Below are 17,092 nucleotides of genomic sequence, written 5' to 3'. Positions count from 1 at the left end.
AAGCGCTAAAAATTCACTTTATTATAAATAATTATTATTTTCGACAGCATAATCATCTTATTCACAAGAGAGTTCAATACACAGTAATGCAGATATTTGAATCACATCCATCGGGGCCATAAAAAGGGAATATCTCAGGGACTAAGCAAAGCATTGCGATCGCTATAAAGAATTTTGAGGGACTGTAAAGACACTTTTCTAAGGTGTCAATGTTTTTGTCTTCGACACAGCCTTCATATTATATCGGGTCAAGGGTATTTTACGATGAGTTATTTCGCAGGATTCCTCGTCTCTTGAATTTCACCCCTCCCGATTGGTGCCTTTCCCTCACGATGTTGTCCGTGATATCAAGGGCCTGTTAAAAGGAAAGACACGATTAAACCCAGACAAGGACGTTTTTCTCCGGGATATCAAAGGTCTGTTAAAAGTAAAGACACGGTAAAACCCGGCATGGACGTTCTTCTCCGTGATATCAAGGGTCTGCTTGGTTGCTTGGACTTTGCTCGATGTTTTTTCCCGTCTGACCTTGCTTACCTTGTTATCCCGTCAGCCTTTGTTCGATGTTTCTTCCCGTCAGGCCTTGCTAATCTTGTATCTATTCAGCCCCTGCTTGTTATTTTCCCCGACAGGCCTTGCGCTATGTGTTTCCCGTCAGGCCTAGCACGATGTTTTTTTTCCCGTCAGGCAATGCTTACATTGTATCCCGTCAGGCCTTGCTCGCTGTTTTCACGTCAGGTCATGCTTACCTTATCTGTGGTGTAATCCATGATAGTCACGTGACAGAAGACTGTAGCCTGGTCGAGGCCCTCTAGGTGAACGTGTCTAAACCCTGTGTTAGACAACTAGTCAGAGTGGATTCACAAGGGCTATAGGATGGTAGAGATCTTGTTCACTCAGAGATCCCATACGATAGCAGCGTTTCTTCCTGTCAGAGTGGCTTTACAAGGGTTTAATAATAGTAGGATTCCTTCTCGAGAGTGGCTCACAACAGTGGCAGGATTCTTGTTTAATCAGAGAGGGGCTTTCAAGGTGGATAGGATAGAGGGTTTTTGTCCAGGCAGAGTGCCTTAACAAGGGCGATAGGATAGCGATAGGATACCTGGCATGATGCTTTGGAAGGGTAACGTCATCTGTCCGATAAAATCCCGTCCGATCGGGTCCTCATCCCAAACCACAAACCGGACAAGAGCGATGTCAGGAAAGTTGAGGAGAAACACCATCGTCTCTTCCCAGACAGGATTAAACCCTGAAACAACAACAAAACAATTTCGGTTAGAATCGAGCCTTAATCAACCTCATACTATAACCGATTTAAAGGACACTGCTAAGTGTAGATATTGATTTATAATATTAACAATATTTACCATTGTCTATGACGGTCTTCGTTCGATATTTAGAAGTGTCGGCGGGGATCCCAATAATTTCTACTTCAACGTAAGGGTCAATGATCTAAAACAATGGAAGAGTAAAGATCAGCTTGATAAGTTTGAGGTCAACAGTCGATGCAGGTAAATAGCTAGACAAACTGTTTGTGACGATGATATTGATGTGTTATGACATGACATGAATTGAACTGTTGCAATTTTGCTGTTGTTGTTGACATGATGTTGTTGTGTTGCTAATGATGACGATGATGATGTCATTGTTGTTGTTGCTGTCGATGACGATGGTATCGTTGTTGTAGATGATGTCGTAGTTGTTTATGATTTTGTTGTTGTTGAAGATGAGGCTAATGATGATGATGTCGTTGTTGTTGATGATGAATATAATGATGATGACGACGTTGTTGCTGATGATGATAAAGTTGATACCTCGCCGACATGACGGGAAACAAAACGTGACGCGTCAAATAAGCCCATTTCACATCAAATCAGGCGGAGAATTTCTCTGAGTACTTAGTAACTTATAGCAAACAAAATATCAAGTGCGACTTTTTTAAATTGATGCGACTTTTTGTAAAGTGTCATTGAAATTTGAGCTTTTCGTCCCTGAGCTGATACACAGGGCAATGATGATCAAGGAGAAATTATCTTAAAAAGCCAAAATCTGGTTATGTGTACTTCGGCCTCACGTTATTTGTGTTTTGAAAATCAGTCCGTAATACAAGGAACCTATAGCCATTGTAAGAAATTGTGTCTTCTCTCTCTATCTGGAATTGCGCGTTTTCCAGGTTTTTCCGTCATGTCTACCTCGCCTCGATCCCCCAGTATGCTGTCTTTTGGTTTTGGTAGCTGCTGACCACTGATTACCTGCGCAGTAAAACAACATTCAAACATCATCAGTTTAGTATTCACAGTGGATCCCTTTAAGGCATGCCAAGCTTACCCTAATTTTAAGTACTTTCTTTGAAACGCCGGGAATGTCTTTTCTCGTCATGGGATCAAAAGATTGACTTTCTGAGAATCAAATCGAATAAAGATTAGAAAGAAAATGTTGATAGATTTTAGTGATTTTGAATTGTTATAGCCATTACCAGTAATGGCAAATATATGGTTAAGTCACTATAATCAGTAAAGCATGTGAATAAGCAAGTATCCGTTGGCCTAAAATAGTGTAAAAAGATTGTGCACTGAGGAAGATTTTACACCCAGTGCACCTCCGCTCTCTCCCATAAGACATTATACCTTTATAATAGTAATGATGATGGTCGTTTAATGCACATTTTTATTAACCCTCTGCCATTGCTTTGCACAAGATGTTGGGTTCGGTGCCCACCCTCCCCCTCTTCCCTCAGCCATTCCTTTGAACAGGGTTTGGTACCCAAACCCCACCCCCCTCAGTCATACCTTTGCATAAGTTGTATAGAGTTTGGTACCCACCCTCCCCCTCTCCCTCAGTCATACCTTTGCACAAGATGTCGGGTTTAAGAACATATCCACAGTTCCCATTTGCCCTGAACTTCCCTCTGTTGATCTGAAGCATTCGCCCCTCCGTCTGGTAGTTCAACGCCACTGTAAATACACAGAGAACTGATCATCTCTTGTGATAAGGGCTGCTATAACGTCATCAAGGTTCCTCTGCGTGCTATGAAAAACTAGCTTGGCTTAAGAGCGACAAGCTTGGCCTTTAAACGCGTCACATACTAAGAAAAATAATGCACGAGTATGCGGTCAGCATAGCCTGACAACCGGGCTATAACAGCGTAGTTAGCTACGCGCAACATTACGTAAAGATTTTGGCTCCCTTACTAAATCGTCGGCATAACGTGTTGTCGGGCAATGTAACGTGTTGTCACGCAATGTAACGTGTTGTTACGCACTGTGACGTGTTATCACGCACTGCGACGTGTTGTCACGCAATATAACGTGTTGTTACGAACTGTGACGTTTTGTCACGCAATGTATGGTGTTGTCACGCAATGTAACGTGTTGTCAGGTACTGTGACGTGTTGTCACGCAATGTAACGTGTCGTTACCCACTGTGACGTGTTGTCACGCACTGTATTGTGTTGTCACGCAATGTAACGTGTTGTTACGCACTGTGACGTGTTGTCACGCAATGTAACGTGTTGTTACGCATTGTGACGTGTTGTCACGCACTGTATGGTGTTGTCACGCAATCTAACGTGTTGTCAGGTACTGTGACGTGTTGTCACGCAACTTGACACAACTGCGAGTTATATGTCAAACTCATCCTCTCACCAAGCTGGCACCCGCAGTTCCAGAAAGTCTGCGGGTTCGGATTACTCGAGTCGATCCTGTAACCAGCGGGATATATCCGGCACAGCTTGTAACGGGTGTAGCGCGTGAACTGAGTCGCCTTCGTGTCTGTGAAGCGATACGCGCGAGGCTCGGGGATGGAGATAACTTCCCAGTGCTTCTCTGAGACAAGGAAGATACGTAGCATTGTCATCATGACCACCATTATCACCACCGCCATCATCATCATCGTCACTATCATCATTAACATCATTATCATCATCACCATCATCATCATCATCATCATCATAAGAATCACCATCATCATCATCATCATCATCATCATCATCATCATCACTATCATTATCAACATTATTATCATCGTAATCACCAGCATCACCATCATCATTACCACCATCATCATCAGGAGTGAGTCATCATCATCAGTATCATTGCACTGTCATCGGTAACGTCATAAACAACATTATCTTTATGATCATTCATCATCCTTGTCGCATAACATCATCATTGCCCCTGACATCAGCAAAGACAAAACAATAACTATAAGTATACACTACAATCCTTCGAGACCATCAAGCAGACCTCACCGTCCTCCTCGACTTCGAGCCCTTTGAATGCCCGGGACTGCGTGTACGCGACGAGATCTGACAAGTGGCGGCTGAGTCTAATAGTTCGCTTCGAGCCCATTTCCTGAAACGTCAACAAACGGACAATCAGACAGGATGCCCATTTCCTGAAACATCAACAAACGGACAATCTGACAGAGAGCCCATTTCCTGAAACGTCAACAAACGGACAATCTGACAGAGATTGGCCACCTTGACAAAATTAGAACGTGATCCCAATGAGGGTACGAGAAACATACTAGCCAATTAGCATTGTAATAAAGTGCTTCGGTGCGCCTTATGAATTTCGTATCAATCGAATTTTGATCCTTGCATGCTAATTGGCTATCTTTCTTACAAGGTAGTATCTAGGGACATGATGAACGTAGTTTTCTTGCAGCCACGGTGGCATGTAATCAAAACAGTAGGTAATTGGAGTCTCTCATAAGAAGCGCTTACCCGACTGAGCGCTCGTGATCGCTTTCGCTTCGTGACTTTCTTCGCTGTCTGCGAGACAAGGTGATAGTTAGTTAACAATCCTTGCTTGTTTATTTTTTGTGTTAGTGAAGTTTAGGTTGATATAGATGTTAGTACCTTTGGGTCTTCATCGGCTGTGCTGAAGCTTCGACTCTTTGTCACTTCCTTGCGCTTCTTTTCTTTGTTTTCTTTGGTCGAGAAGGATCGTTTAAGCTGACAAAAGAACATTATTATCACACGGACAGCGGACATCATCAGCAACTTTTCCAAGAGCAAGGATGATATTATAATACTCACTATACTAACTATATTTCTGAACCCTCTATGTGTATAGGGCGTGTACCCGAGGAATAATACGATATTTCTGAAGCTTTTCTGTCTTATCTCGGGCGATAGGATAGCCGAGTTTTACTCACTGTATTTCTGAGCCGTTTCTGTCCAGTCTAGGGCGATGGGATAGCTGAGGTCTACTCACGTGTACGTCTGAGGCCTCTCTGTCTAGTCTCGGGCGATAGGATAGCTGAGTTCTACTCACTGTATTTCTGAGCCGTTTCTGTCTGGTCTCGGGCGATAGGATAGCTGAGTTCTACTCACTGTATTTCTGAGCCGTTTCTGTCTAGTCTCGGGCGATGGGATAGCTCAGTTCTACTCACTGTATTTCTGAGCCGTTTCTGTCTAGTCTCGGGCGATAGGATAGCTGAGTTCTACTCACGTGTATGTCTGAGGCCTCTCTGTCTAGTCTCGGGCGATAGGATAGCTGAGTTCTACTCACAGTGTGTCTGAGGCCTCTCTGTCTAGTCTCGGGCGATGATAGGATAGATGAATTTCTACTCACTGTATGTCTGAGGCCTCTCTGTCTAGTCTCAGACGTGTTTCCCGAGGCTACGGATGATACGATAGCTGAGCTCAGGTCCCCTCGTGCGTCGCTCTCGTCGTCTTCCTTGTTCATGCGCAGTCGCTGTAGTGACGCGAGGGTGCGACGGCACTTCCGCTCCTTGGCACGGTGATCAACCTCGTTCTAAAATCATAAGTCTCGTTGTCAGTTCGGGTCATAACCAAATTTGGAGGCCTCGTTGTTGTGGTTGCTTTTGTCAATAACCATAACGTTTCACAGACAAAAGCAACGAAGGGGTGCAAAATACATTTGCGAGTATTTCTTTGCAAAGGATTTACCTCGTCCGATCGAAACTTGAAGCATTCATCCATTTCGTCTGCAGAGTCCTCCTCCGTGACTTCCCCTTCTTCCAAATCTTCGCTTAGCGCGACAGGAAGTTTTTTCGTCTTGCAAAACAAAGACATGAGATGATGCAAGTTAAGCCTCCTGTATACAACGCCAACCATTCTGCTTTAAAAAAAACCTTGTTGGGAAGTGCTGGCTAGTGTTGTCAGGATTTTGAGTCATCGTAAAACGGGTTCGAAACTGACTAACTGTATCAAGCAGAAAAAAATCCAAAACCCCTTGTCCACGTCATGCTATAAACATGTCATTCGAGCGTAAACTAATCACCAAACATGCTGGCAATAGGTTTTGACGCTGTTAACATGGAGCTTAAGGTTAGGAAAGAATTAAGGCTTTTTGGTGTAGAGTTTTTATTTTATTTTATTCTAACCTTAATCAGTATTTTTCCCATGAGCTCTTGCGGGGAAGGCAAGTCTTTCCCATCGCTCATGTCAGAATACATGACCTTATATAAGCACAGTCAAGGACGTTATCAACACATATATAACACATGGGGGAACAAAAATGTGTAGGGCGAAATGGGGGAGAAAATCCATGGGTGGTATGGATATTTTCTTGAGTCAAACACTGATTACGGCGTACTGGTAACTCTAGAATCCACCTTTAACATGACCAGTTCGATGGGAACCCTGTGTTAGAGAGCACTCGCCCCAGCATGGAGGGGGGCGGGGCGAGGGAGGGCACGTTACAAAAACATGAACATACAAAAATGCTTGGGGGGGGGGAGGGCGCTCAGCCACACTGATCATTTCCTTATAATGGCTTCTTGTAGAGCACTGTAGACTTGTTATGTTAAATATATGTCAGAAAAAATTACAAAAGCATGAAGAATAAAATGCAAAGGATATCTTTAAAAGTGTCTCGCATGAAGTTCGCCATAAACTTCTGCTGTTCAACACTGCAATGGTTCTCGAGGGATAATATAACTGGATATCTGGGAAAAGATGAAAAACGATTATGTCTGTGCCCTTACATGTCTTTTATTGATCTAAAAGTCTCAGAAAAGACAAGCACCTGTTATTGAGGAAAGCGAAGTCGTTGATATTAAGAATGACGTAACGGAACTTCACTTTTGACGTCATCGTATACCCATGATACACCACGGGCTCGCCATCTTTGCCATCCCAACAGTCCACTACAACGAATCAAACAACACATAATTTATTTTAGTGTCTGGGACAACAAAAACGAAAGATAAGCTGGCTTAGATTATTTTTGACCCAAATACAAAGAACAAAACCTCCACCCTTTCACCCATTTTCAGCCTCTTCAAGCAGCCAGTAAATTAAAGGGAGTTGTGGTTCTATTTTCAGTTGTATATAAATTCCACCTGTCGTACTGGTGCCGAAGGCACAGCAGACGTAAGCTCAAGTGCCCCCTTGTGTTTATTGTTAGTAGTTATTGTTATTAGGTTTTTTTGCATGTTCCTTTCGATTCAGGGTACTGCAGTGCAGCTTCAAGAGACGGGACATCCAGCTCATTAGTGTCTTTATCAGAGAAGACTGGAAAAATAGGAGAAATAAGCTCAACTCATCCCAAGAAAAAGCCCGAGCCAGGACTCGAACCAACGCCACGGGTAAAAGGCTGTTCGCTAGGTCATCGCGCTTCCAAAGGCGACGTTATGAAGTCTTTGAATGGTCGACATAAAGGTGGTAGCCTCGAGGATAACATATCAGGAATGCAAAAGTCAGGAGTATTCTTACATTCGAGACAGCGGCAGCCTGACTGAAGCACCCGGACGTACATATCCATACTCGAGGCCGAGGCGAGCTGGTCCCCAGTCAGATATCTACAGCAAAGAATCTTTGCTTAGATCGCACATTGTTGTACTAGTAAATACAGTATTGTAGCATTACCTTAGCTCGACAACATAGAATGACTTATGTGTTAAAATTACACAGTGCTGTAGTAGCATTGTAGCATTACCTTAATTCTATTCCTACCAAGCTCTTAACAGCGCAGAATAACTTACGTGTTATGAGAAGAGGCGATGAAGTAATGCGATAGAGGTCTTGTCATGTCTTGGTATACATCACTATGCTCAGGATTGAAGATCTCTCCATCAGCACTTAGAAGATAACTAGTGAAACCTGCCATCAACAAAAGAATGACTACAGTTGATGAGAGGCAAAGGCAACAGCAAGGAGAATGATTGGGAGAAAAGAAGAAGAAGAAAAGGAAAGAGAAGTAAAAGGAGACAAACAATAATAATAAGAAGAAGTAGAAGAAGTAGTAGAAGAAGAAGAAGAAGAAGAAAAAGAAGAAGATGAAGAAGAAAAAGAGAAAGAAGAACAACAACAAGAAAAGAAGAAAAAGTAGTAGAAGAAGAAGAAGAAAAAGAAGAGGAACAACAACAAAAACAACAACAACAACAACAACAACAACAACAACAACAACAACAACAACAACAAGTAGTAGAAGAAGAAGAAGAAGAAGAAGAAGAAGAAGAAGAAGAAGAAGAAGAAGAAGAAGAAGGACAATGCTGCCGTCTGCTCACCATCGATGCCAAGCAGCATGTTCTTCTTGTTACTATCGGCGGGTTCGTATGTTTGTATTATATTACTACAGTACTCCTCGTCACATTCGGTGACCTGAAACAAAAATAATGTAATCACTATGTGGATACCATCGACGTCAGAGAAGGTGGTGCCTTAACAAAAAGCATTAGATCAAAGTTTTATAATCGTTGGAAAACAAAACCGTACCCTCTGTTCGATTCGTAAGAAGTTCAACAGCTCCTGGACTGTCATATTTTCTTTGCTGTTTCCATATCTGAAAACGCAAGCAGCAACTATAAAATATAACATTACCTGTAAAAAAGCTTTTAAAGAAATCATATCTACATTAATTTGTGAGGTCATTTTCTCAGCTACCACACAAGGTTCCAAATGTTATCCACTCGTGCACATATTGTCGTGGGACTCACTTGAGTAATAACATATAAAGCTCTCGCCGCGTGGAGATGCTTTTGTAGAAATTTGCGAATTCCTCGAAGTCCAGCAACCCACTCGAGTTCACCGTGTCTGTGTCGGCTGCCTTGAAATTCTCACGTACCTGCCTGAGAACAGATATCAGTAAGCTCCCTTTTTATGGCTCACAAGAAGTAATAAAACGTGGAACAATATGTTCGCGTATGAAGGGTCATACCTGTTGGAGATCTTGACGTTTAGTTTATGCATCAGGAAGTAGACCTCATCAATGCTAAGCAGACCATCGCCGCTCTTATCGGCCGCCGTGTAGATACCACGTAACCATCTGAACACATCGGGTTAAGGCCTTACAAGCTACATAAGCAAACCCAAATTGCAAAACGTACGGTAATAAATATATGGAATAAACACGTACACTTCCTAAAGCCTTTCTGAACAATAAGGGGGGGGGGGGGGCAGAAAACCAATAGCGCACCTAATGACGATAGTACAACCTTGGTCATTAACTCGTGCCCTTAGAAACAGTTTCTTTATCACACAAGGATACAAATCCCTGGCTTTTTGCCTTCTTGTTGGTTCGTTTTCGCCTGGAAAAAAATATTAAAAGTTATTAGCTTGGACGGTTCTTGTCTTCTTGGTAGCTGTGAGTAATGCGAAATCTTTATCTTAGTGTTTTGGTTGTAGCATGAGAATGTCCAATGAAATTTTCAAAGATACGAAATATGGTCTGATTAGGGTTATTGGAGCCTGGACACTCGAGGTGAAGATGATATACGGGCATGTCGTACAAAAACAGCAACGAGACATCACCGTACATAGGGTGCATGCCTAGCGACATCAAGGGGCTCAATGAATCCCCAATTGTAGACAAATCTACCTGGTTATGGAGGGTTATCTTTTTGGAATTTGCGTAGAGAAGGATATTTCTTCTTTGGGGACTCAGGTAAGGTGTCGTATCATATATAGGCAGAGCAACCCCGTTACAACAACAAAACAGCTTGGACTGCCTCTATCATTAAATACTCTTAGTCGTGATCTAGCAAACAAGGTGCTATGTGCACGGGCGATAGGATCGTGTTCTGTGCGAATATGCTCTAACACCCCGCGCCATATGAAAGCGTGATTACCACAAAACATTGCTTAGTGCATCAGTGATGAGATGACCTTGGTACCACATGATTATGGCGTGGGTGTCACGTGATGGTAGTGCGAGTGCCACGTGACGTGCCGAAGACATAGCTCGTGCCAAGAGACGGCGAAGGTTGTGCCAAGTGATGTTGCTGTGGGTGTCACGCGAGGATAGCGTGATTTTCGCGTGACAATAGCGTGGGTGTCACGTGATAGTGCTGTTACATACCTGGGTCGGATCCTAAAAGCACACAATCAAATCAACCGAGTCAGGTATGAGTGGAAAAATTTGCCCTTGACTTTAAGCAGGGGTAAGACTAAGACGAAAAACTAGGGCCATAGCAGGCTTCGAAATATTGGGGGGGAGGGGGGCACAATACAGAAAAATTAAGAAAACATTGGGCGGGGGCACAGCCAACCCCTTACTGGTCATTTCCTTATAATTTTTCAAAATATTGTGTGGGGGGGGGGGGAGGGAGGGGGGGAGCACGTGCCCCCAGTGCCCCACCCCCTGCTACGGCCCCGACTAAAAATGCGTATTAAGCAAGGTGCAAAAGCGTCAGGATTGCTTGCGTAAACGTTGTTTGAAAGCTATTCTGTGAAAAGTGTTTGTACCGGAATGGTTGTCAATGAGGTATCTAAGCGCTGTTTGTGAATATCTACCGGGACCTAAGACAAAGGGTTTGGCAATGAGGTATTTAATAAGTGAGGACAAGTATTCGTACCGTAGTGCCTGGTCATGTTGTATTTAATAAGTGAGGAAAAGTGTTCGTACCGTAGTGCCTGGTCATGTTGTATTTAATAAGTGAGGAAAAGTGTTCGTACCGTAGTGCCTGGTCATGTTGTATTTAATAAGTGAGGAAAAGTGTTTGTACCGTAGTGCCTGGTCATGATGTATTTAATAAGTAAGGACAAGTATTCGTACCGTAGTGCCTGGTCATGTTGTATTTAATAAGTGAGGAAAAGTGTTCGTACCGTAGTGCCTGGTTATGTTGTATTTAATAAGTGAGGAAAAGTGTTCGTACCGTAGTGCCTGGTCAAGATGTATTTAATAAGTGAGGAAAAGTGTTCGTACCGTAGTGCCTGGTCATGATGTATTTAATAAGTAAGGACAAGTATTCGTACCGTAGTGCCTGGTCATGTTGTATTTAATAAGTGAGGAAAAGTGTTCGTACCGTAGTGCCTGGTCATGATGTATTTAATAAGTAAGGACAAGTATTCGTACCGTAGTGCCTGGTCATGTTGTATTTAATAAGTGAGGAAAAGTGTTCGTACCGTAGTGCCTGGTTATGTTGTATTTAATAAGTGAGGAAAAGTGTTCGTACCGTAGTGCCTGGTCAAGATGTATTTAATAAGTGAGGAAAAGTGCTCGTACCGTAGTGCCTGGTCATGTTGTATTTAATAAGTGAGGAAAAGTGTTCGTACCGTAGTGTCTGGTTATGTTGTATTTAATAAGTGAGGAAAAGTGTTCGTACCGTAGTGCCTGGTCATGTTGTATTTAATAAGTGAGGACAAGTGTCCGTACCGTAGTGCCTGGTCATGATGTATCTAATAAATGAAGACAAGTGTTCGTACCCTTGTGCATGTTTAGCCACGAGGTATTTAATAAGTGAGGACAGGTGTTCGTACCGTAGTGTTGGGCCATCAGGTATCTAAGCCCGATCATCCAGTGCATCGCCTCCTCCCTGTTGGCCGCCACTAGGTCTAGCGTAGCGAAGGACTCGCCGTGGATCAGTGTGAAACATCGCTCTTCGGGGAACACTTCCGAGCACTGGGAGAACGCGTCCGACACAGTCCCCTCCCGGATCTCCTTGACCGTGTTGACTGGGACTAAAAAGGAATTTATGATACAGTAATAATAATAATAATAATAATAATAATAATAATAATAATAATAATAATAATAATAATAATAATAATAATAATAATAATAATGATGATGATGATGATGATGATGATGATGATGATGATGATCACAATGATAAAATGATAATAATGATAAAAATGATGCAGCTTACAGTTTGTTTATACCAGATAAATGCCATCAATTTTCGATAGCACGACTGAATTGCTTCGATCATATAAAAAAGTGCACTAGTTTTTATGGCGGGTTTGATCTTTAAACTAAGCAAAATTAGACTTATAAAAACCATGTTGAAACACCCCGTCACGTGACATTGTGTGCCTCATTAACTCAACGTAAAGACGGTTCTTAGGGTGGGGGGGGCATGCGTTAGAATTTCAGGAAAATTATTTAAAATAACCCATCCATTTGATTTTCATTTTCTTATTTGACTATCATATCTTTTTATTTATTTATATTTGTCTGGGTTCCTTCCCCTAAAACGGAGACGACTCTTTGCTATCGATTGTCCGACGAGCCACATGAATAGTATTGCGAAACAAAGAATGATCTGAAATTCGATATGTGGCCATTATGATTCTTGAAGGATGCCATATCTATTAGTTGCGGAACCAGGTTTAAGTGCACTCAGCTCACGCTTTCAATTGCTGGCGTGTTCACTCTTGAACTGCCATCAGTCAGTTGTCAAAGTAGATGGCACACCACAGCACCTACGCAACAAGACCCTTCATACGTCGCCTAGCAACTATAGAGGCATCCTTCAGTGACGAGTGCAAGGCGTCATGGGACACATATTGAGGGAGGGATTTTATATCTTAACGGACTGAAGAAGTATTAATTCCTCATATATTTCAGATATCATTTCATAGAGTAGGAGGGATTTCATATCTTAACGGACTGAAGAAGTATTAATTCCTCATATATTTCAGATATCATTCCATAGAGTAGGAGGGATTTCATATCTTAACGGACTGAAGAAGTATTAATTCCTCATATATTTCAGATATCATTCCATAGAGTAGGAGGGATTTCATATCTTAACGGACTGAAGAAGTATTAATTCCTCATATATTTCAGATATCATTCCATAGAGTAGGAGGGATTTCATATCTTAACGGACTGAAGAAGTATTAATTCCTCATATATTTCAGATATCATTCCATAGAGTAGGAGGGATTTCATATCTTAACGGACTGAAGAAGTATAATTCCTCATATATTTCAGATATCATTCATTTTATGATATCATTTCATTGACTAGGAGGGATTTCATACCTTGACAGTCTGAGGAAAAGTATTTAGTATCTCATATATTTCAGATACCATTTCATAAAGTATAATTATTATGGATTTCATATCATAAAGGACAATGCGATATGATATATATCATTTATATACACAATCTAAACAGCCATCGATATTGCGTGTAAGATCTGCGGTAGGAGACCACAAACGCTGTTCAACAGTTTCTGCTTTAACTGACTTTCAGTTGGCTGAATCCTAAGTCACAATAAAAAATTACCGAACAAATCATTTCTGGGTTCCTCCTGGGGATTATATGGCGCCGAGTAACCATGACTCCGGCAGGTTACAGGTCTGCGGGTAAAAATTCAAAAACCTCATTAAAAAATCTTTGCATGGTGCGTAAGAAAATTCGCCCTTTTTCGATTTGAATTTTGCTCATATTGTAATTTACTGAGTCTTTGCCAGGTCGTTTAATGTTTTTGATCGTTATGATTATCACACGTCACTTGTTGTTTACAATAATTAGGGGATTCGCACGTCTATCAGAGCGAGAAATACTCTTAGTGTAATTACACCAAAGCGCCAAACCCTTAGCGCGAATAATGGACCACAGCATATTCCTCTCTAGCATCTTCCAAGATACTAATCTACCTCTACCATAATCACACAAATGTCATTAACGATAGCCGATTTCGCCCGTTGTTGCAATTTCATCATAGAATGTTCAATGGAAATGTTGTCCACGGTAAAACTGTAATTACGATAAACTATTTATTCTTGCTAGTTTTTTTTTTAGAAAACCGCAGGGCCGGTCGAGCTTTGCAGAAGTGAGTTACAAAGACGATATCTTTCTCACATGGTACTTGTGTATAAAACAATGAACACAGAGATCCCGAGCCTGATAGACGGCGAGTGACGAGGGCTTGTGGGATAACGCACCAAGGGGTAATACCATTCTAATCGCAAACTATCAATTCGTGCACAATGACGTCTATCTCATAAGACGCCTTGTGAAAATCGGCTTATAACAGTTCGCCACCACGCCTATTTTCCACCACAAACTTACAGTGTTGATTTTAGACAAAATGCACAACGGAGCTTATGGTCTCTCAACATTCATAGCATTTGAGGTGACGGTTTTGCATTTGAGCTCACGGTTTAGAAATATCCCCAATGACAGTTTTCAAATTCTACGGTAGCTACGTTTATGACATAAGTCGATGTCAAATCCCATCGACGGGGAGTTTCCATACTTTAAGCAGTTCCCCCGTTTTTACGTAACCACTAGACAAAGGTGTCGTTTAAAACCCATTCCGGAGTAGTTTATTTCACCAAATCCCGTAATTGTTAAAAGTCCGTGTCTTGTTTTTTTTTTTTTACAAAGCTTCTACAATTATACAAGACTAGGATTAATACTTCGAAATAAATTTTGTATGATCTATGCAAACAATCACTGATAGAATACAAAAGACCTACACGCCAAAATATAGATGCCACGATAAACATCTTTTTGTGAGCTATGGACATTGACACAGATATTTGATTGGTAAATGGCAATGTATCGTTGATATTGATAAAGCTCTACACGTCAATTTTTTACGGGTTAGCGAATTCATGATGGATATTTAAGTGACCAACTGCTGTTGCCAGATCTGACCGTGCATACAACACGGATTGTTTTGCATAATAGTAATCATAGCAAGATTACTTGAGGATTTTAGACACATCAAAAACTATGAAATCGGCTTAAAAAATTCATTTGCTTTACTTGATCATTTTAGAGGGTGTAAGGTATATAGAAGTAAGGTTACTATTTTGCATTACAATCCGCCATTTTATCTCATTTGATTACTTTCACCCAACAGAGATCTCCTCCAAGAATAGAATAGGAATAGATTACACGGCTGATGGAAACGGCGTCAAAAGTATCAAAGCGTGTGGATTTTGTTTTGGGTTCTTCTACTCGGTGAATTGGATATTCAATCTGACGGAAAATCACTCAATTTCCGACATTAGTGGCAAATTGTGATAAAGTTCTGCCACAATATCTGATCAACTCCATTCACCCGAAACCTCTCCGCGCTACAAAAATGCACATCAAATCTTATGCGACATGCTAGAATTACCTGCGCAGTGGCGACTTACTTTTGGCGCGGTCTCCTTTCTTGGACGGTGTCCAGGAGATGTTTGCGAGCTCGGAATCCAAAAAGTATGTTCTCGGGTACTTCTTGGACGCGCTCCTTAATTTGATGAGTTCACTTCCCCTTCGCATCAATGCAATTGATTCATCGACTGTAAATACAGAGAAATACGTTTTACAATTAAACATAAATAAGTATAATTATCGTTCACTCAGCATTTCACGATAACTTCACATATTTAATGTCACAAACCTGTAGCAAATTTATCGTTTCCCGCGCTTTTTGCGGCGCGGCCTCGTCTTGCCGCTTCCCGCCATTTCTGGAAAGGTTTCAGTGCAAATCTGAAATGTTCGTGAGTTTCCTGTTCTTGCAGATCGGCCATGAGAGCTAGATGTTTGGCTTACTGCATTCCAAGCATTTCCAATAACACCGGGAGGACGGCGAATAGAAAGGACTGAGATTGAAGACAGGTGCAAGGCGCGAGATGTGACGATTTCTCTTTATTTTAATAACGCCGTCCCTTGCTCTAAATGTGATTGGTTAATCAAAAACGAAAAACCCGCAACCATAGGGATTCTATTATAGGGGGGCAATTAGGCTATATCGGTAAACCCCGCTCTTCAATGAAGGCACATATAAACAATTGTTGTATTTTGTGATTCTAAACTTTATTGAGATACTATAAAACGAGTTTGCAACCCTTGACACTTTCAACGGTAGAATTCAATAATTTGAACACACAACAAAAGCGGGACAATAAACTGGATAATAACATATGTACGAGGACTTTCTTGGTTAAACGGTTCTATAAATTGGAAATCCTTTCAAATCATCAAGAAAATATGAGCGACAAATCAAATGAAACGTTTTTATGAGCACTTTAAAACTTTAAATGTTGTCAAAATAGTCAACAATTTGTGGCCAGATCGACAAATCGACTAAAATCTATTGTTATACTAAAGGTAATCCTATAATCTGTGAATTAATAACAGTTCTCCGGTTTTATACGTGGGGCATTTTTGCCTCCTAAAACCTCAAAAGCTTAATTCACGGCTCTTCAAGCACTTTAACTCATTAGTTTTAAATAACTGTAAGTATATTTATGTTTTGTCTTTCAGATTTGTTTAAAAAGCGGTTATCATAATGCATCACCTTTGAAGGAGATGGATTATATGATTACGATAGAAAAACTTTGAACATTATATTTACAACAATTCTTTTATATTTTTAGCAAGGATTAATTCAGGTTTGTTTGAGGTAAACCACAACTAAAGAAGGTCGTTGTTTATTACATATCGAAGAACGAATTATTCACGATTATTTAGTATACTATTGATACAAATCACGCAAGAGTATTTTGGTTCCCATCTTAAATCGAACCGATATGCTCGAACATCTCCAAGACCTATTCTGTTTTTTTTCAAAAAAAGGCGAAAAACTTACTGGTACAGTAGTGTTGAATAAAATAAAATGTATTTACCATGAAATAATTTGCATTATACGCGGGAAGTTATTCTTAACGAGGAGTATTGATTAAGTGTGAAATGTTCCGAATTTAAATTTACATTTCAATGCAATTTACATTAGACAATTTTCACTTAGGTAATACGTACAGGGTATCGAAAAGAAAAAAATAACATGCTTCAAAAAGGGCACATAATAACAATCAATGACAACGACGTGATGACGAGAATAATAACAAATATATATTTTTTTTAGCAGCAATAGCAACAACACAATAAATTAAAGTTTTGTGAATGACTAAGTCAGGTCATATCACTTTTCTGTACGGGATACAATAAAA

The 17,092-nt window shown here is 40.9% G+C and overlaps 1 protein-coding gene across 3 annotated transcripts; it reads right to left on the bottom strand.

The window, feature by feature from the left end:
* Position 1: 1 nt before the first annotated feature.
* Positions 2 to 17,057, bottom strand: LOC5518749 (1-phosphatidylinositol 4,5-bisphosphate phosphodiesterase eta-2). 3 transcript variants are annotated; one of them, XM_048724698.1, is made up of 27 exons: positions 15,541 to 17,056; positions 15,293 to 15,439; positions 11,669 to 11,869; positions 10,269 to 10,280; positions 9,459 to 9,498; positions 9,129 to 9,236; positions 8,908 to 9,039; positions 8,687 to 8,753; positions 8,479 to 8,572; positions 7,954 to 8,071; positions 7,685 to 7,770; positions 6,996 to 7,116; positions 6,830 to 6,915; positions 6,352 to 6,431; positions 5,915 to 6,022; positions 5,577 to 5,759; positions 4,859 to 4,954; positions 4,724 to 4,771; positions 4,247 to 4,349; positions 3,642 to 3,821; positions 2,844 to 2,951; positions 2,326 to 2,396; positions 2,190 to 2,249; positions 1,365 to 1,449; positions 1,100 to 1,246; positions 747 to 829; positions 2 to 355 (listed from the first exon to the last, which is right to left on the bottom strand). In XM_048724698.1, exons 1-27 carry the CDS (start codon positions 15,668 to 15,670, stop codon positions 260 to 262), a joined length of 2,790 nt encoding a protein of 929 aa, XP_048580655.1. In that variant the 5' UTR covers positions 15,671 to 17,056; the 3' UTR covers positions 2 to 259. The 3 variants fall into 3 exon arrangements, with proteins under 3 accessions (XP_048580655.1, XP_048580656.1, XP_048580657.1); XM_048724699.1 differs by lacking the exon at positions 10,269 to 10,280 and having other exon boundaries at positions 15,541 to 17,057; XM_048724700.1 differs by lacking the exons at positions 10,269 to 10,280; positions 11,669 to 11,869; positions 15,293 to 15,439; positions 15,541 to 17,056 and adding an exon at positions 10,039 to 10,245.
* Between the last annotated feature and the right edge of the window lie 35 nt (positions 17,058 to 17,092).

The sequence above is a fragment of the Nematostella vectensis genome, chromosome 3 (genome assembly GCF_932526225.1).
Source record: "Nematostella vectensis chromosome 3, jaNemVect1.1, whole genome shotgun sequence".
Lineage (NCBI taxonomy): Eukaryota > Metazoa > Cnidaria > Anthozoa > Actiniaria > Edwardsiidae > Nematostella > Nematostella vectensis.
The sequence above is the reverse complement of the archived record's forward strand: the minus strand, read 5'-3'. Positions and strand labels throughout refer to the sequence as shown.